At 45.5% G+C, this 19,904-nt stretch overlaps 3 protein-coding genes across 9 annotated transcripts in view; all 3 read right to left on the bottom strand.

Annotated features, from left to right (window-relative positions):
• LOC143315735 (mitogen-activated protein kinase kinase kinase kinase 4-like) overlaps nucleotides 1–11,077 on the bottom strand; it is a 31,913-nt gene extending 20,836 nt beyond the window's left edge. For all 7 annotated transcript variants that reach the window (XM_076723085.1, XM_076723088.1, XM_076723086.1 and 4 more), the window contains exons 1-2: nucleotides 10,807–11,077; nucleotides 10,385–10,450 (exon numbers count right to left, since the gene is read on the bottom strand). In XM_076723085.1, the coding sequence (XP_076579200.1) occupies nucleotides 10,385–10,450; nucleotides 10,807–10,863 (123 nt within the window). In that variant the 5' untranslated portion in view covers nucleotides 10,864–11,077. The remainder of the gene's footprint in view (nucleotides 1–10,384; nucleotides 10,451–10,806) is intronic.
• Nucleotides 11,078–13,501: 2,424 nt separating this feature from the next.
• Nucleotides 13,502–17,050, bottom strand: chst10 (carbohydrate sulfotransferase 10). The gene is made up of 6 exons (XM_076723076.1): nucleotides 16,937–17,050; nucleotides 16,311–16,454; nucleotides 16,105–16,214; nucleotides 15,713–15,941; nucleotides 15,366–15,471; nucleotides 13,502–15,205 (listed from the first exon to the last, which is right to left on the bottom strand). Exons 2-6 carry the CDS (start codon nucleotides 16,414–16,416, stop codon nucleotides 14,653–14,655), a joined length of 1,104 nt encoding a protein of 367 aa, XP_076579191.1. The 5' UTR covers nucleotides 16,417–16,454; nucleotides 16,937–17,050; the 3' UTR covers nucleotides 13,502–14,652.
• A 741-nt stretch (nucleotides 17,051–17,791) lies between these two features.
• Nucleotides 17,792–19,812, bottom strand: rpl31 (ribosomal protein L31). Its single transcript, XM_076723075.1, has 5 exons — nucleotides 19,741–19,812; nucleotides 19,081–19,184; nucleotides 18,599–18,724; nucleotides 17,955–18,067; nucleotides 17,792–17,863 (listed from the first exon to the last, which is right to left on the bottom strand). Exons 2-5 carry the CDS (start codon nucleotides 19,182–19,184, stop codon nucleotides 17,832–17,834), a joined length of 375 nt encoding a protein of 124 aa, XP_076579190.1. The 5' UTR covers nucleotides 19,741–19,812; the 3' UTR covers nucleotides 17,792–17,831.
• Between the last annotated feature and the right edge of the window lie 92 nt (nucleotides 19,813–19,904).

Raw genomic sequence — 19,904 nt, 5'->3', positions numbered from 1 at the left:
GTCGCCACTACAAAAACAACACCCAAGCTGACATTATGGCTGTCAGCTCCCCGTCGGCTGGTGCTGATGCAGCCGCTTTGCCGGGTTCACTGGTCACAGGTGTTACCAGGAGGAAGTCACCCTCGCCCCTGTGCCTCGAGTGCACATGAACTGTCCACCAGTGGAAACTCAACTTGTAGTCACAGGATTTATTAAACCATCTGATCGGTCGATTCAAGGACAAAACGGTTTCTCGGCTATCATTGTCCCTCTGCAGATGAACACCGACATGCAGAGAAATCTCTCAAAATCAGGTATTTCTGAATAACAATGTGATCGAACACGCAATTCTAATTTATAATTTACAAAATAAACGTCGCGATGAGGCGAGAAGTAGGGTCATTTTCTACATGCAATCTGCGTACTGTCTATGCTTTAAAGCAACCAAATGTAGAGGATCTTGGGAAATGCTGTGCACTAGCATCATGTAATTGCTGTTTGTGGTCAGTGTTAAAGACAAATTACAGTCTCACTTCCGCATAATTGGTGGATTGATAATAATAATACAAATTGGTATTGGTGATGACTAATAAACTAAACCCTTTTCAGTCAAGCAAGATCAACTTGCACACCAGTATTCTGCATGACAAAAGGAGGCGTGCCCCATTTTCGAGAAGGGATTACAAATCGTAAGAATAATGTCCCTGCATGAATCACCATTTTGTTTGTAGTTACAACCCCCAATAGAGCGTCGACACCGACTCACTGCCACCACTTTTTCTCTCACGCCAGGAATGGTTGCAGTTTAAAGCCCTCTGGCCACACCGAGCACGAGGTGTAAACACTGCACCTGCAGAGGTTAAAGGTCACCGCATAAACGGGCTGAAAACTGAAGAATCAAGACGCCAGTTGACAGTGGCCGTGGACTCTGAAATGAATTCTTTCTTGAGACAAAGCTCGCTTTGATCCAAGGACGTAGTCACAGAGAGCCCCGACAGATATTTGCTGGATACGGCCAACTCACTAATGATGCCATTAATCTCTCGTTTTGGCTGTTAATAAAGCAAAGCTGTTAATTCTTACAGTCCTACAAATGACGGTGCCTCGATACATGTGCGTAAACCCACGACAGCCTAACAAAAATGTCTGTTTATTCTGGGTTTATCAATGATTTAAGATGCGTGGTTTGGAGCAGATACCAGGAGGTGAGGATATGACTGTGCAAAGAGCTTTTTTTTCCCTCTGATTTCTTGTCTATGAGCCTGAAGAATTTATGGTTGTATAAAGCCAACATCTCTCAGAGTCTGGGTGGAGATATGGGTTATCAAAACCACAAGGATATTGCATTTTGATACCACAAAACAACTGGGTTACACAACATTAGCACATGAGTAATGAGACGAGAGGCTGGATTACACACAATTTTCTTTACAGGCTCTTATCCCCCTCATTCATCTACCGCCACTGATTTAAGGAAAACACCGAGCAGCTAATACAATATACAGCAGACGTGATTACGAATGATGTGAATATGCATAAATTAAACAGGCAAGTTTTTGGGAAAGTTGTGTTTGGAAAACGATACTGCCAAGCGTGCTCAACGGATCCCACAAATCTACCATTAACTAGGAAGGACTGGCAAACAAAATCACAGAGCGCACCAAGGTCAACATCAGAGTCGGCGTTTTTCTCAGCCATGTGTCCTCAGAGGGGCTGTAAATTAAGCATTTAAAAAAACATCAACGCTACGGCTTTTCTTTTTGCAGGAAATGTTCTCAATTAATCATTTGTTCAACAAAATGTCAGAAAATGGAAAAAAAAAGCCCATCACCTTATCTTAAAGTAGATTACTGTGTGCCCTGTGTTTAACCAAAGCCCAGCTGATCGTGGATTTTTCAGGTCAGTGTAGTATTGATGCTTCAGAGTTGAAAAAGAAAAATCCAATAGTGGTGCACAGAGTGACATGTCAGAGTTGAAAACAACATTTCAAAGAGTCATTCAACCACCCATCCACCAATAAAACAAGAGGAAGAAGAGGCATGATTGTGAGAAGGATGGAGGTCCTGCCAAATGGGAGGAGGCTTACCCGTAACTCCGGTCATGCTTACCATAAAATATGCCCCACGGATTGTCATGGATCACACAGAGGGTAAAGCGACAAATCTACCATTGACTGTTTTTATACTGCCGTCCATTTTCATAATCATCCTCTCTACCAATTGTCTCACTCGCTGATAGCATCCCCCAAAGCCCAGACTGAAGCATAATGTGTAAGAGACGTCCTTCAAGTAACACCTAAATGAACAAACCTGTATTCCCTCTTGTGTTTTCATTTATATAATGCAATGATTTATTGATTGCTGTGGCGATGTAACGACAATTTCAACATATATAACCTAAGTCACATTACCTAGCCTAGCTTTAAACTACTCCTCAGTTATAAAACTGCTGAGGATCAATAATGGACCGAGCCTCGCAGCCCCTGTCCTGTGGTTGGACCCCCGTTACACAGACCCTTGGAACAGGGATGGGTTGATCACAGGAGGGCTGCGGTTCGGCTCTAAAGGGCCCCCTTCAAGCAGCCAGCTAGGCGGGGCTGTTGTGGGGTTATCTGAGGCACTGAGCTATCACTCAGGCCTCCCTGGCCTCCATCTCTCCTCCTCCCATCGCAGCTCCTCTTAACCATGGCCAGATGTGCTGCTGGCCTCTCTCCAGCTCAGCACTAAACCACTGACTGACTTATTGCCTTTAAAGCCAGACATTAAGTTCAAATCTACCCTAAAACGAAATGCACTACTCTATGAAGTCTCAATTAACAATGCTGTGAGAAGAAATCTTCCTTAATGCTAGAAACTCCATAAGTGAGGCTCTAATGGGCTGCTCTATGAAACTGAATGCTGATATCAGGGATTTATAAAATCTGAACTCCCTTTAAATGCGCGTTATTTCACAAGCATGCACGAACAGAAAACTGTGCCCACAGTGCCAGTTAAAGCACACAGGTGCCGTCACAATGTGCACATTGCTTCGCTGTTGCTGCGAATGAGTTTTAGCATATGCACATTGAAAACAGATCACTGTTAGGTAAACCCGTGATTGTGTTTCAGGGTGGATTTCCACTTAACACAAGCGAGCAGTACAGCTCAGAAGCATTGTTAGTGGTCTGCCCTCAGAGTCGGTGTGGACAAAAGTGGGAGTACTGTTTCCCATACGCTTCTGCACAATGCTCGTATCTGCATCCTGATTTACCAGAACACAAAAGAACCTCTCCCTCCCTCCGTCTTTCACATTAAAGTAAAATCAATCACACTCAGCGACCATTTAAAAACGCTGGCTGGCTTTCTAACCAGGTCAACCGACTGCTGTTCGGCAACAAGACTCCTGGCTCGCGCTGCCATTGCGCAACACAGTGCTGGAACTGAGCGGCGTGCGTTTTAACTCGCCGTGTAGGTGCAAAACAAACCTGGTTTCGTGTTATTAGTTCACACAGCGAGGGAGGGAGAGAACTGCTGGGTGCCGTGGTTTGGTTCTTCGAAAGGTCAGTGGTGAGAGTGCGTAGTGAGCTGGTAGGGTGGTGGTAATGAGGGATGGATGACCCTCCCGGCGAAGGGTCATGTGGAGATCTGAGGTGACATTTGAGCGGGCAGCGTGGGCGGGAGGGTGGACAGACGGTGATAAACAGGCAGGTCACAACCTCCATCTACTTGGGGACGCAGATGCAGGTAGACTCGACGTATGAGCTACGGCTGGGGGATTTCTTTTTTAATATCGTCCAATCACGAGCACTCGAGATCACGAGACAGCTCATCTGATCACCAGGGGGCGGCGAGGGGGGAAGTTATGTCACAGCACGCCGCTGAAATGCCAACATGGACGACCAGTTTTGGTGTCAAAGAAAAACATCTTTTATTGGGGGATACACAGCTTATCTGCAAGCGATGTAAAAGACGTGAGCCGGCGCAGGACATGCAGATTTTGAATAATCATCTCGAGTGCGTCTCAGCGTAGTTTCAGACCTTTAAGCTCTTTACAAGCAATACAGTTAAAGTTAGGGAGCAAATATATAAGATTTAAACATTAAAAAAATCTATTTACAAGCAGTGCCTCCTCTGTTCAATCAATGGCTCCCTTTTAAAAGGGAAATATCACAGCATCACGTTCCATTCAACATCACTAACTGACGTTTAATATCACAATCCAAATCATTTCCATAACGTTAACTACCATTAGCAGGCCAGGCATGCAGTGTGGAGAACGGAGACGCAGGGTGTCAGAAAAGAGATGGCCGGCGGGTTTGTAATTGAGGATTTAAAATTCACTCGGCGCTCCAAATGCACAGAGACTCAAGAGATTATCCTTATAACGTCTTAGTTCTGAAGTTAAAATCTTAATATTGGCGTAGGGAGAAATCAACTGTCGATCATCCCTTCAGTGGCTGAAGCTGAACCAGCACCTTCCACTGCCTTGCCCCATGTCTCTGTGGGTTGTACCAGTTTATACTGCCGCTGCATACCAGCACACTGACCCAATTCCCTCTCTCACACACACACACACACACACACACACACACACACACACACACACACACACACACACACACACACAGCCTTGCTGCCTCTGCTCCAGGACTCCCCAGAGAGAAGTGAGGACGGAGGTGGCACAGACAAAGGAAGAAACGGTGATGAGACCGGACGGAGAATAAAAGACAGAAAGTGAGCGGACAGATGAGAAGAGACGCTGGGAGAGGGGACAACGCTGTGACGCCGAGTCTGAATGGGACGAGCGAGCACACGTGGAAACCTCGATGTGACTGCGCGCCCATTGATCACAGTGCAGAAGCAGCCGGCTGCTGAAAGGGATCAAAGATGCGTGGAGCCTTTCCTCAGGAGGACAAAACAGGAATTTAAATATTTTAACAACACTTTAAGGGTTTAAAAGTAAAACTCAGCTAGCAACCAAATGTGGCAAATTACAGCTGTAATTGATAGGTATGCCTGCTTCACTCGCTAGTCTGCAGGTTTTTAAGTAAAGTAAAGTGGTTCGTGGGACTGTGAGAAAATATCCTCAGCCCTGGTATGATGTCATTGAAGTGGAGGATGAGCGGCTGTTTCGGAAATGGGGTTTAACTGCATGTGGTAGGGACGGGAACGAGGTGAGTGGGGTCTTAACGAGAAGGAGAATTCATACTCCTTGATTTGGACTGAGGTGGGTCTGAGGGGGTCTATTTGTCCCAGCGCATGAGCACATTAAGACAAGAAATGTCTTAAAGAAACAAGGTCTTGAAGAGGAAAGAGCTGTCAAGTGGAGGCACTGAAGAAAGACAGACAAGAGACTGTCTCATCCGCCAGCGCCTTTGTGTCTCATCTCAACACCACTCGGGTAATGAGGTGGCTCGATGAGCTACACACAGACAGTGGCATGCACGCACGCACGCACACACACACACACACACACACGCGCACACACACACAGAGAGGCAGACACAGAGAGTTTTGTTCAGGCGGCGTGGCCGGTCAGGGGACGATGCGGGTCTTGTGACACCCATTAGGGGAGAGGGTCACCGTGGGGGAGACGGGGGACAAAAGAGATGCACACTGTGTCGGTTTGGGAGGCTGCACAGTGGAGGAGTGTGAGCTTGAAAGGATTCACACATGCCTTTCAGATATTTGCCTTCGTTGGTTACCTGTCGTGTTCAGAGTACAATTCAAAATCCTCCTCCTGGTTTACAAAGCACATGCTGGTCTGGCTCCACAGTACATGGAGCCATTTACATGCGGTCAGTTTACAACGCCAGCAGGTCTCCTCAGTCACACGGGGAAAATCTACATGTGGCTTAGGCACTAAAGTCTGGTGAGACGGCATTCAGCATTTATGCACCTACAGAACGGAGCAGCCTGCCTGCTGGTCTTAGACATTGACAAATATTTTAGCATATTAAAAATAACCTGCCTTACTGTGGCTGAGATAACATGCAGGTGGAGGGCTGTGCACGCACTCTAACCACTATTTTCCTCACTATAACTCCAACTCCAGCAACATGAAGATGTCGGAGGTGACATTACAAGCAATGCATGCCAATTTCTCTGCTGCTGGCTGCAAGAACCAACACTAAAGACCCCCACCGTCTGAGGAGGGGAAGACCCGGTGGGCTAACTTGATGGAAATGAGCCCACAACTAGCTAGCTTGGATGTGGGTAACTTTTTCTGCTGTCTCGCATAGCCGGAGCTAACGTTAGCTCCACAATTCATACTGCAACACAAGCTCAGCTGGCCTTGTTGGTACAGGAAAGCCCCTCTGCTGCGTCGGTATGTGTATCTGTTGCTGCTGTCTGTAAATGTACTTGATTGACATGCCCTCTGGTACACTGACTATAGTACTTCTACAATATACTTTGGGTTTTGTGTCAAATAAATCCACCCCAGTAAACACATATGCTTTGTTAACATTTTTTCTGTCTTCAGATATGTCCCCTAGTGAAGAGAGGTAGACTCATGTTTTGAGTGGAGTACCCCTCTTAGGGACAAACGTACTCGCTCGTCCATGTGCATAATGGGAAAAGAGAGTGAGTGTGGGACAATGTGGGACCTTGGCCCCTGCTAGAGAGGGTGACACATTCAACAGCCCCCGATTCTGACCTAAAAGCTGCACAGCCAATCAGCACGCAGGCTCCCAGGACCTTTACCAATGGGTGCTATACAAGAGTCATTCATTCAGCAAGCAGGCAAGCCCTCCACTGCTGCAAGGTCCTGCAATGGCATCTAATCCACGTTTTTTTAAGTACAAACCAGTCTCAATTTGGGGGTGAATATTACATTTTCACTATTTCCATCCACATTTTCCATTCATTTCCCATCTCAACCCCTCTACCTGATGCACCTACATGGCATCGCTGATTTGAAGCACGACCTGGAGCGTCGCTCACTTGTTTGCAGACTGCATTACGACTCCAGCACCAACCCATTTTAGAAAACCCACAATCCCCTGCTTCTTAATTTAACAAACATTCAAAGCACCTTGCTGCTCTGAGCGCTGATAACCACTGCCCTGAGGCGAGCACCAGTCTCGCCCAGCGCCATATGGCACTGGTAGGCATTTAACAGACTGCACAAGAGGTTTCGCGCCCTCCTCAGCAGCAGCTCCCACCCCTTGTGCCCGTCAGGCATCGCTAGCCTCCTGAGATGAGCTTCTTGTCCTGAGGGCAGGGGCGAGGCTGCCCCTAAGGTAGAGGGAGAAAACAAAGGAAGGAGACGGAGGACTGTGCTACTGAACTGCAGAAATGAAGTATAAGTTGCTCTTGATTTAGCTCCCTGGAGGATATTTGTCTTTAGCGTACGCTATCACTAGATGTTGAGCAGGCCTGCCTGCTGGAAAAGCCAGTTATGTGCACATAAAAAAAATTCATCATGTTTCCTTCTGGTGTTTGGTGAGAACTCAGCCACATGTCCTTGCTGGAGATTGCACCAAATGCAGACCCCTGAGTCAAATATAAGCACACATGCAGGCATATGAAACATAGGGACATGACAGTATGGAAACACTGGTGGGCACAGCCTTGGCACACCTCATGAACGCACAGCAGGCATGGAGGCAGGTCAGCAGGGGTTCTGGTGCCTCAGGCTTGACTATATATGGCCATTCTGTAGAGCGGAGGGAATCTTCCCTGCATACCATGCACAATTTGAGGAATCATGTCTCTGTCTATGTTATCATTACTCTCTCTTTCTTAAATTCCTATATCCAGGGTGAGGCACCTGAGAGAGTGTGCAGAGCCAGCTGGTTCAGTGCCAGCTGATAAAGAGCGAAGGAGGGAGAGAAACTGGGAGAGAAGCTCTTTGTGCAGTGGAAGAGCCGTGCTTTCAAAGAGCGTGGACATAAAAGCATTGTCTTCCAATAACTAATGACGCGAGGCCGACTGTGTGTGGCAAACTTATACACTGTAATGCGTCCCGTGAGTACTTCGTTACGGCAAAGATGGGGGCCAGCGTTTCGACATGGATCATCCACCGGTTTATAGATGCAATGCAAGGGATTAAGTTTGGTTCTCATTGCAAAAACGCAACCCTGCAATCACATTTCACAGGTAAAAAATCTAAATAATGTGGTTAAAAAAGTATAAGCTGCAACAAATTCTTTTTACGACCTCGGTTTCAAGACAGTACACGAGTGTACTCTAACTGCATAGATCCTGGCTTCTATTCCGATCAGCCGACCGGCCAAAGCAAAATTAAGTAATTTACAAAAAGGGCTATTTAGCCATAACGTAATTTTCACGATGGCCGTCAGTCAGAATCTGCTGTGCTGTGTTTTCAGCTGTAGTCTGGCACCTCTCCAGGGGCAACGGCTGCCCTCTTGGCAGAGAGTGCAGCTGGAGAGCCAATAGCGCAGCATGGCCACGAGAACCTTGACATGGCTTCTTAGAGTCTTAAAGGACAGCTTGGTTCTTTAATTTTCTGGGTAGAGCTGCAAGTCGTGCAATACAGCAGAGATGCATGAGTAGGTTCTGATCTGAGGTTAACTATGATCACCTTATTAGCAAATGCAAAAACTACACTTGAAAACTCGCTTTAAATTCAATAATTTGTTAAGATCAGACAGTCTACTCCCTATAAGCCAAAGGGAAAAGACTCAAAGGAATTAAAAGTCAACACAAATCAAAGCGTGCAGAAGCTCGCTCGCATTGTGTGATCTAAAAGGGCCTTGCAGTCTGTGACCAAGTGCTTGACAAAGCAGAAAAGGCCTCAGAGGGAGAAGTAACTCCACCCTGTTTTCAGCTGGGGGGCTGTTGGGATTATTCAGTCGGTTGGCGTTTGAAACCCCGCAGACAACCTCCTCCTTTCTGTGGATCCAACTGACTGACGGACTGAGAGACCCAAAGAGTGAGGAGACAAGCTCGGCTTTGTGAGAGTGGTGGGCAGGTTCTGTCTGGAACTGGACAGCTGCTCTTCTACCAGTTGCAGCCACCCCCCCTCCCTCCTCCACCACCACACTGCACATGCTCACAGGCCACATGCTCATTCAACTGGTTAACATGACAGTCAATGCCCTGATCGACGGCTGATCGAAAGGAGGCTGCAGCGGCAGCGCTGGCCGACACGAAGCTACAATTCACGCTGGACAGTTTGGCTTATCTCACGCAGGCTGTTCGCGACCACGACTTTGTGTCAACTGCAGGCTAATCTGACAGGCCCTCTCTTGTACGAGCTCCATTCCCGCACAGCGGCGCTCGCAAATAGAATTAGCATTGGACAGTGAATGGAGCGAGAGATTAAAAGGGACAAAAAAAGAGGGAGAAGCAGTAATTCTCCGTCCCATACGGCCAGCTCAAAACCATCTGGTGGGAAGATAGCATGCGAGCATCACACTTCCAAATCCACTGCTTCTTGCTACGCAGCACAGGGCTGGTTTCAGGTGAGGCCATCACATGCGCACAGATGGGTTTGCTCTGAGTTTTTGGTGGTGGTGGGGGAGGCGGGGAGGAGGGATCCTGGAAGTTCACTGCACTAGGGGATTGAATGCAGGTCACTGGAGCACTGTGGGCTGTCAGAATTAAACACCCAGCTTAGCTTACTTCTTAGCGCAGAAGCAAATTGATGTTTTTTTTTGGCTCGCCTATTAAGAGGCTGTGCCACGGCAAAGTAGAGTCTGCTTATCTTATAGGTATGTGGTTAAATGTCATTAAGGAGTGCAGCAGCAGACAACAAAATGGAGCCTGCACTGACTAGCTAGCTGCAGCAACAACAACACAAGGAGACCCACTGCAACATTAGTCTCAGGCGGATGTGTCTCCAACCCAAGGCCATGCCTCCTTTACACAGACTGACCACATCTTCCAGTTGTACGCGAGCGCTCGCCGTCTCTCGACAGCCGCAATGTTCATTTTCAACAGAGAAATGTGACACCGTGAGCAGATGGCCCAGAGATGTGGGATTCCCATCCACTGAACTGGAAAAGTCCTGATTTAAACAGGATATGAAATCAGGTTTTTGTGAAAGCAAAAGGAATGAGCTGCAGGGACGGACCAGCCGGATTATGACATATTGTTTCTCCATCCTTGCCTCCTCACCTACTTTTCAGTCAGGCAGGTGATGTAAGATGGGTGATGCATCAGACTGTAGACTGTCTGATTCACTCTTTACACACACACACACACACACACACGCATACATACATACACACACAATCTCCCAGCTGGATTAAGCAGAACACCTCCAGACTCTGATCAGACTGATACCAAAACAAGCCACCATTGCTAGAAACTAACATAGTGATGAGGTGTGATTGCAACATCTGAAAGGTTTTTTTTTTTTTTTTAATTGTCATTTCCTTTGTTCCTGAGCTTGATAAGGGGAAAAAAAACATAGACAGGGAAAACAGGACAGGCCATGCACTGCGCCTCCAACCAACCTTGTATACTTGTCCATAGGTGCCATTTCCAACTACCTCCACCAATTCAAATATCCCAGCTGGATCCTGAAAAGCAAAAGACAGAAAGACGATTCAGTGCAGATGAAAAGCAGGGTTCATATTTTTCTTTTCCACACAGCATTGTCCGGTGTGAGCCAGCTGTTGCGCCCTGGTCTAGCCTACATGCCAAATGCATCTCGAACAAAGGAAAACCAGACACTGGCAACACCTCGCTACGGCTCAGCGGTCATTTTCAATACTTCAGCTCTGCCGAGGAGGGACAGCGGAGAGCAGGTTAAAACTTGCTAACGCTAGTCAAGCTAAAGGACGTGTGTTTTATCGAGCGATGTGAGATAAAAGGTAGCAAAAACGGCTAAAAGGAGGAAACAACAACAACATGAGCTCGGTTCGGCAGCACTCACCCGCAACGAAGCCAAGTCTATGTCTACTAGACTTTTAGCTGGAGAGTCGTTCGCCATCTTTCAAACAAAAGCCGAGCTTTCTTTCGCGTCAACAAAAAAATGACTGCCGCTGTAGCATTGGCGGGGACTTGGAGAAATCCCAGAGGCCGTAGCGTATTCCTCTCTGTGGGGTCCGCTTCTTAGCAGCAAACGTTGGGATCTCGCTACTCCATGTTGAGGTGGCAGCAGCGGGCTCCCTGTCCGCTCTCTCCCAGCTCGTGCCACTGGTGTCAAGACGGACTGGAAACGCCGACTTCCGGCGAGGAGTTTCAGCATAAAAGCTTCACTCATGACTGATTGACCGTTTTCCACAAAACAAACAAAAAACACCGAGATCTAGTAATTGAAGCGCAAAGCCATGTCCTATCTACGTGTTCTTTCGTTACCCAGTGGTGGACATCTTTAACTTCAGTAGAGACAGTAATACAACAGGGTAAACATTTTTATTAGAAGTAAAAGTCCTGCAAAATGACATTTAAAGTACAGTGCACAAATCAGGCTGTCAACAATAAAAGTAGTCAGTATGCAGAATAGTCCATTTGAGAGTGATTTGTACTTTAAAGTACATTCAATGACGCATTAACGTGTGAGCATCATTTTCATGTTGTAGCTCGTAAAGGTGGGGCTTATTTGAGTTAATTTAGTTCAATCTAGAGAAGATGATCATAATTGATTGACACACCTGTGTCTCTCAATCAATAGGTAATTAAAGCTCTCAAATAAACGTTGTGGAATAAATATTGGCAATATTTCTCTCTGAAATCTAGTAGCATGTAAGTTGAAAATAGCACAAGTACCTCTAAATTTTACTTACATACAGTACTTAAATGTATAGTACATTGTCAACATGAATGAATGTAGTTACTCTATCCCTCACATTGCTCAGTGACAGCCATTATCATGGATAAGCAAAAAGCAACTTAACTTGTAAGGTGAAAATGTCTAAAAATCAATATACACGTGTTGGGATAAGTCATCAAGACTCATGCAATTCACCTGCTTTCCACGCATAGATTGTGTCTTACTACGTTGTTCTTTGTTTTTTTTACCCACAAGTCACATTTTCCTTCAAACTATATTTTATGTTGAAAGTCCAGCAGCCTCATTTCCGCCGTGGTCCTGCCTGCTCTTGTCTGACTTGCCGCAGCTTTGATTGAGAACCGCACAAACACAGGAAGCCGGTCGGCTTCACACAGAAAGAAAAGGGCTGGGCCTCATTGCATCAAGCATGGATCCCGAGATGATCTGAACTGCTCTACCCACACAGACTCACCTTCTGAGGTCTGTACCGACCTGCGTGTTGGTATATACACAATTCACACAGGCAGGAGGGCAGGTGAGATAAATAGAGGCAGACGGGAGCGGACCCCCCCACCCGCCCACTGCACAGCATCCTCACTGACATGCGCATGTTCGACTTCAGTGTCAATATTGGTAATCATGGGTGTGGCAAGTGAGCAATCCCGGGAGTGATGCTGGGTAGGTTAGTGCAGCGGTTCCCACAGTGGAGTCTGGGGAGCAGGATGGGACACGAGGAACAAATAAAATCACTTAATTTCATCATCACTCAAGCCAAATGCATTATGCTGACTTTTCATAGGCTATGAGCGGCTTCACTGTCTCCCCTCTTCAAATGGTGACATGCTGCACGGCCAAATAATAAAAATGGATGCCAACATGTTTTTCATTTGAGTGTCTTGTCAGTGATCCAGGGTCACGCTCTGTGAAGATTTCTGATAATTACCTCCTCACTAATGTCAAATTGGTTAGAGCTCAGCGCAAGCAGGCGGTCTGCCTGAGCTGCAGCCTCAGTTTCCCATCAGGCAAATCCACGTCAAGGATACTGAATTGTTAAAGGCCTGAAAGGTGCTACTTCTGAGTATCAGTCACCTCACTGATCCAGGTTAACCTCTGCACTGAATATCGTGTATATAGCTACATAAAGTATAAATACACGATATTCTAGTGCAGTCCCATCAACAGAGGACTGAAACGTTCAGCTGCAGCGTGTCAGTTATTTATCACCACTCCACTATCAAACTTTCAAACAGACAGAGCTGATGTTTTGGTTAAACAAACTCCAGCTCAACATTCAAACGACGGGGCAGGACGAACCAGTCCGACAGGATGAGGGAAGTCACCCGGCGGTGGGGAGACACACACACAAGTACAAAGTCTTAATTCAGGGCACTCAGTGTAATACTTGAGACACTTAACTAACGCTTAAGCTCCGTAAATCAACTTAAATCCATCTGCCGTAAGGTAAGCTTGCACGGTTCACACTGATAATGTAAATCCTGTTCCATGTCACACTGTCCTGTAATGGTTGTTGCTGGCATGTGGCTACGGGGTCATTATGTTGCCCTTTTTCCTGTGGTTCAGATGTTAATTCAACAGTCCTGTGTGGTGACATTTATGCTTGGGTTGAACAGGGTTTTTGGCTTTTTAACGATGAAGCCAAATTTTGAAGTTTACCGCCACCTTGTGGATACTTGATATCATTGCAGTGGCATACACCGTACACGTTTTGGGTGACCACATCCAGACATGATGGCATACGCCCTGCCCGTTCTCAGAGCTCACATCCATTTGCCCTTTTCGCAAAGAAGGAAGACTCACAACTACCAGAAAGCAGCGACGTAAGAGCACATTCTTTCATTTCACATGGAACTTTATTACTAACTAGTGTTGTCCTTGATCATGACCACCTGTCCAAAAGGTCACCAGGTGGTTGCAGAGAGGCAGTACCGTCTAACAACCGAGGTACTGATGGCGCCACCAGTCAGCAGGTTAATATTATAAATAGCAACATGTAATACAAATGTTGAGTTGCAAGTCATGTTAAGAACATTTACACAGTACACTTCTGATAGAAAAATGATCCTTTAAAATCCAGTGCCAATTTCCTTCAATGTCCCAGCGCAGTTCGAGCTGAATACATGGAGTCAAAAGCATTTGATACCTTTTGTCAGTTTAAGTTAAGGCGGAACAACTGGAACAATGTCTACAGTGTGGATCAGGGCAGGACCGAGGCCTTTGTGTCAGCGTGAGTCATTGTTTTTGGACCATTTTGATGCTATTTCACGATAGTCGAAGAGTAATTTACTGTCCTACGAGACATCAGCATACCTTGAACAAAGCAAAAAACAATGGTAAAAAAAATGTAGAAAGTTAACGCTAATTTGCAGCTCATAGAAACATCAATGAAAAATATTAACGTCCAATCGGCTCGTGTTATATTCTTGCCGGTCATTCTCCTCGTCCACAAATTTGAGCATCCCTGATATCTTCGCCTACGTCTAGCATGACGGCAAGAAGTACAGAAAAGACACAACATGTCAAAACGCGTAGCATTGTCCACAACGTTCCTCGACAGGATCAATCATTGTAACCAGTGATCCATACAGTGCAGTAAAATAGCTACATTACAGGGTAACGGGCCTGTATCCCTGGCATTACAGAGCACACCTCTTTGACGTACGAGGATAATTAACATTAAATATAAGATAACAAATGTGTCTCCATTGGATGTGTACCTGTATTCGACTGCTGAATCTCACTATGCGACGCTCTTCAGTGTATCCAGACCTGACAGATCCGCTGACAGCACGCTCACAGCTCCTTTTTCCATAAAACCTGTTAAATATATGAACTTTTCAGTCACTGCAAATACGTTACGGCGTGCAATCTACTGCATACCAGCCTTCTAGGTCTGTCAGTCAGCTACGATACACCTCTGTCCCAGTAAGCCGAAGATGTTGTGAGGATTTTCTATGAAAACATGTCTTTGAGTCAGTGTTAATCATTTTAGTTCAGTAGAAAGTCTGGGCTCGGGTAACCAAATAGGTGGAAGTCACCCTGATAACGTGCGTAGAGACGCCTGATGTCCCGCTTGCTGATGCCTGAGAAGTAGCGCTCCACCTTGGTCCTGTTGTAGCGGGTGATGCCTGGAGGAATGGCTGGGTAGGACACCAGCTGGTCGATGCCTGCTGCTTTGAGGATGTACGGGGCGTCTTGCTCCAGTGTCTCATGGTGGCCCACCACGCTGTAGTGTATTTCACATGGTGCACACAAGTCTGCATAAGTCACCCAGTGGATAATGTGCTCACCGAACTGCCGGTCCATGCGGTGACGCCCTTCGATATCACCCAAGTAACGGACAAAGTCTTCAAAGTGCAGGCCAGAGGCGGCAAGGTCGCTGTATCGGTGGCTCTTGCGGTACTTACGGATGATGGCTGGAGCGATGTCATGCTTGTACCAAGGCTCAAAGCGTGGGTTCTTCACAAACTTGTCCTTGAATGCAGAAATCAGGCGCTCAAACGGATCTCTCACGATGAAAAACTTAAAGTAAGTGTTTAATCTGTTGGGGCACACAAAGGTTTATGAGAAAACGGGTGTGAAGGACAAAAAGTTTGCCTTGCAATGGATCATACAGTGAGCTAAAAGCTGACGCTCGAGCAGCATTTGTCATCCATCCACAGTATACCAGTCTGCATTTATTACAGTAGGTCTTAACCAACCTGTGAGAAATCTCCTGTGGTGTGAGTGAAGAGAGACGGGGGAGGCCGTTCTTCTCGTGGTCATGAACAAGGTTTTCTGGAATCTCCTCCACGGTGGAGAACGCTCCTGCCAATGATAAGAACATGGTCATCAGCTAAATTAACTCATTAAACAAAAACACCATGAGTCACAGTGAATATACAGCATCATGCATTACAAAGGATTCATTTCATTTTCAGGAAATCGTTGCCATTACTGTCACGCTTTGCCCGTGTGTGCACAGCTAATTGCACAGATTTTTAACACTCATTCACATCATAAGAGCAAACATGTGCATTGTTATTCCTGCCATTGAAGCCATGCTTACCATTGAGCACAATGAGGACCTTCTTCCATTGCGTGTTGCCCACTTTAGGCGTCTGGCAGAACAGGATCTTGTGTTTGTCGCAGACAAAGATGCGGTCCAGGACAAACTTGCTGATGGAGACGTGAGTCAAATTCCTGAGGCTGCTGTTCTTACATACAGTCGAGAGCAACTCGATTCGCCTCTCAGCGACTGACTGCCAATCTGCTGCTGTGGGCACAGCTGCTGAGGGCTAACACACACACACACACACACACACACACACACACACAACTAATGTGATGGATAGCTTTGCTTTTAAGTATGACTGTGTCACTGCAGAGAAAGTAAACAATTTCTATGTTTTGCCTTTAGTCTGTGATTGAGTCCAGTTAATGATAAGCAACTTTAGTCACCTGATCAGATGGCTTTGGAGCTGGTTTTTCTGGGCTGGAAACAGGAAGGGGTTTAACCACCTTGGTGCCTGGTACTGTCCAACTCTGACCACCAACCCTCTCTCCATAGTCTGAACACACATAGTAATATATACATACATAATATGGTCATATTTACCCCTGTAACTGGCCGTCTGTAGTAATCAACATAGGAGACGACATCTTACCATCTACAGCTCTGAAGCTGATGAACCTGCTGACAAACATCAGGATGAGCAGCACCCAGCCGCAAGCCCCAAGGAGCAGCCAGTGGTGCCGCATCGCTTCGCCCATCAGCCGACGGCCATGGAAACACTGAGCGGCGCTCCCACCTGGACATAAAGACAATCAGCTGACTGAAAACAGCACGAGACTAGCTAGCCGTTAGCTTAATTATCTGTTGACAACACTATTTGTGCTACTAACGTGTTGATTATACACGACACATATTATCCAGGCTAACGTTATACTTAAACGCCAAACGTTATCTGCGTGACAAGTTCGTACATGAGTTAGCTGGAGTGGTCTTCTAAATTAGCTACTAAATTGATAACGCACATAGCCAAAAGCTAACATTTGTACTTTACATGGATAGCTACCAACGACTAGCATTAGCTTATCTAAATACCGTAACTACCGTTAACTGTATTTAAGCTAGCTAGCTGGTCAGTTAGTTAGCAAACCAGCTAGCCACACCTGTCCCTCCCAGACAGTGAGCCGACACGAAGACAACTTGAACCGCGCTAGTCTTTCTCGGCGAGGTTAATTCAACATAGTAAAACCGACAGAAAGCCACAGCAGCGTTGTGTCTTACCTTCTTGTTGAGTTACAGCTACTTCACAGCTGCGGAAACTGTGGACAAAATGTTGGACGATGCCATCACGTCTCGCCTGCTGCGTCCCTGTTCCTCACAACATCCGACAGCACATAGAAAAGCAGCGCCCACTAGCGACCGCACAGCGGCAACGCACGTTCACGGCCCACATCCACCATAACGCCGTCTGCATACAGCCGTTCTAATCTGACTGTGGTTCAGTCCAGTGTGGCGATACCATCTACAGACAAACCATAAAGCTGCTCCATGCACAGTAAAACCCACAGCCAGATTCAGACTGAAAACATTGTGATTTTACTAGGATATAGTCCATATACATGGCAGACACACAGTACTTGTCTGCACAAAATCATTAGAATAGCACTGAATTACTTTGCCCATAAATATGCTTAATAGATCCTACCCTTACATTATGTAATTGTAATAATTTCAATAGATGAAATGAGTACAGTTAATCTCCTGCTCCTTCGGATGCTGCTAGTCAATTACCTGGCAAGGTTACCATCTCATTTGTGTTCAAAACCATCACTGTTCAAGAGGACATACTAAAACGCAAACAATATCTCTTTGCTGAAGAAAGGGACAAGATCTGTCTGCATCCCTGAAACAATACTCTTCTAGACAAGCATGTCATTTTGAACAATATGTTGGCAGGATAAGGAGTTCATTTCTAACATCTCTAAACAATTTTTAAGGGTTATTATCACTACTGAGAGCATTATTCCCATGTACATTCCTCTGAAATCATTAAAACCACAGATCAAAACTCAAGGCACATCCCAAAAAGACATTCAGTTAAACACAGAAACAGGAATAAAGACGCAAAACAAGAGGTCCTTTTATTTCATTTATTCCACTCGCAGAGGGGACAAATTTAGTTTTCATCAACATTGACTGTCTGCAGACCTGTTGGGAAAAAAAAGAGGGGAAAAAAAATTCTCAAATGTGTCCAGTGCTTCAGTAGATGAAAGCCAAAACCAGTTAGCAGCATATTTACCTTTGCATGTGGTGACAGGAACGTATGTGACCAGGGTGTACAGTTTGTTGGGAGAGTCCTCGTCCTCATTACGCTTCCTGGACAGCCGTACGCGTATCCTGTACGGCACGTTCCTGCACAACACACACAACATGACGGTTGGCGTCGTCACTCAATGCAAGCAACTGATAAAACATTTCTAAGTGTAAAAAGTAAATAGAATGATTTGGTACAAACTACAAAGGTGTAGTTTTGTGAACAAACTGTACTTTTTTTTTTGTTGTGTCTCATAAAAACTGAGGGCAGAATTTCTTAGACCACATGTTTGCGTTTCATATGCAAAGACAATGATATAGCCATATCACACTTCTCAAATTCAATGAATTTGACTGACAGCCACTGCTGTACACTTGATTCTGCACCTTAAATGGTGCACAAAAAGAAAAATTCACTATATATGGAAGTTTAAGCAATGACCATCACTCAAAAATGCATTTTGCATTACTATGCCATGTCATAGATCCTGTAAAAACCATGTAATGTCTACAACACAAGCAGGACAGTGTGCAGTTTATTATTGTGGGCAGCCATTACTTTGGTTTGATGAAATAAACATGTCTATCACAAAATGCTCTGACTTGAGCAGTGACAGTGCATCATCTCACCTGACACCCTTGCTCCACACTGCCTTGTTGAGGCGAGTGTCAATGCGGACATCAGGAGTTCCCATCTCCTTCATGGCGAACTTGCGGATCTCCTTGATGGCGCGTGGAGCCCTCCTCTTGAAACCACTTCAAGGAGGCAACACCATTAATCATACAGCATTAACCGGCTCCACGATTAGAAAGTATTTTGTGCACAGTTGAGTTTTTTTCTTTCATATTGTCTCTGACTACTCCAGGTATGGTAGGGATTACCAGCTACACTTGCAGCACTGCTAACCATTGAAAACTAATACCACTATCACATGCCCACATAAGGCATGTGTGCTATTCCTTGAAAGATGTTTTGGAGTAAATATGAGTAGGAAACAGCAAGAATAACCAGATATGAGTTTAGCTGACAGCCTATACAATTAACACTAACTCTTCTGCACTGATGTCTCTACATTAAACGTAAGAGCCTTCTGTGTCCTTGCAGTACTTACATTCCATGGATGCGCTTGTGGACATTGATGGTGTACTCTCTGGTCACGACCTCGTTGATGGCTGAACGCCCCTTCTTTTTCTCTCCTTTCTTGGTTGGGGCCATCTAGAAACAACAAACGCAATATTACATTACTACTTGAGAATGGCTGTTTTAACTTTACATATCCGCCAGAGCCTTGGAAAAAACAATGTGAATTTAGCTATTTCAATGAGAATAGTTTGTTTTTCCGTACCTTAACCGGCAATTTTAGCCTAGCTAATCTGACGTTAGCGTAAAGACGGCTCGCTGTAACATTATTAACCTAAGGCTAACCTGCAAGCTAAAGGGGTGAGATAAATAGCGCTTACATTAAAACACTAACTTATTCTACCGCCAGTGTTTTAGGTTATTTGCTAGCTACGTTACAGTACAACAGTCTAGCTCGGTGGAAATGCGACCACGAAACACTAGGGCAATATGAAGCCATCCCGGGCGAGTCAATGCTACCGTTCATCGCTCTTAACTGCATTTTAAGACGTTCAATCACATCAAAAACCTCATATAAAAGACGATGCAAAGCTACTTTGTATAGTTTGACAAAATCTGTGGTCAATTGCGAATTTAAAATCGCAGGATGGCGTTAGATTGCAGAAATATAATTTCCGAAAAAAATACTCACCTCGGCTCGTAGTTGAGGCGGAAGTCGGAAGGACGGACCTAAAGCAGAGGATTGTGGGTAAAGGAAAACGGTCCGTTTTATATAATGTTCGTCAACAACAAACGGACGAGTAGGTTCCTTCTGTTCGTACCTCGCGTAGTTCAATACATTAGCACTGTAAAACA

The sequence above is a fragment of the Chaetodon auriga genome, chromosome 23, assembly GCF_051107435.1.
Source record: "Chaetodon auriga isolate fChaAug3 chromosome 23, fChaAug3.hap1, whole genome shotgun sequence".
NCBI classification, from domain to species: domain Eukaryota; kingdom Metazoa; phylum Chordata; class Actinopteri; order Chaetodontiformes; family Chaetodontidae; genus Chaetodon; species Chaetodon auriga.
This window is presented reverse-complemented; position numbering and strand designations above follow the sequence as displayed.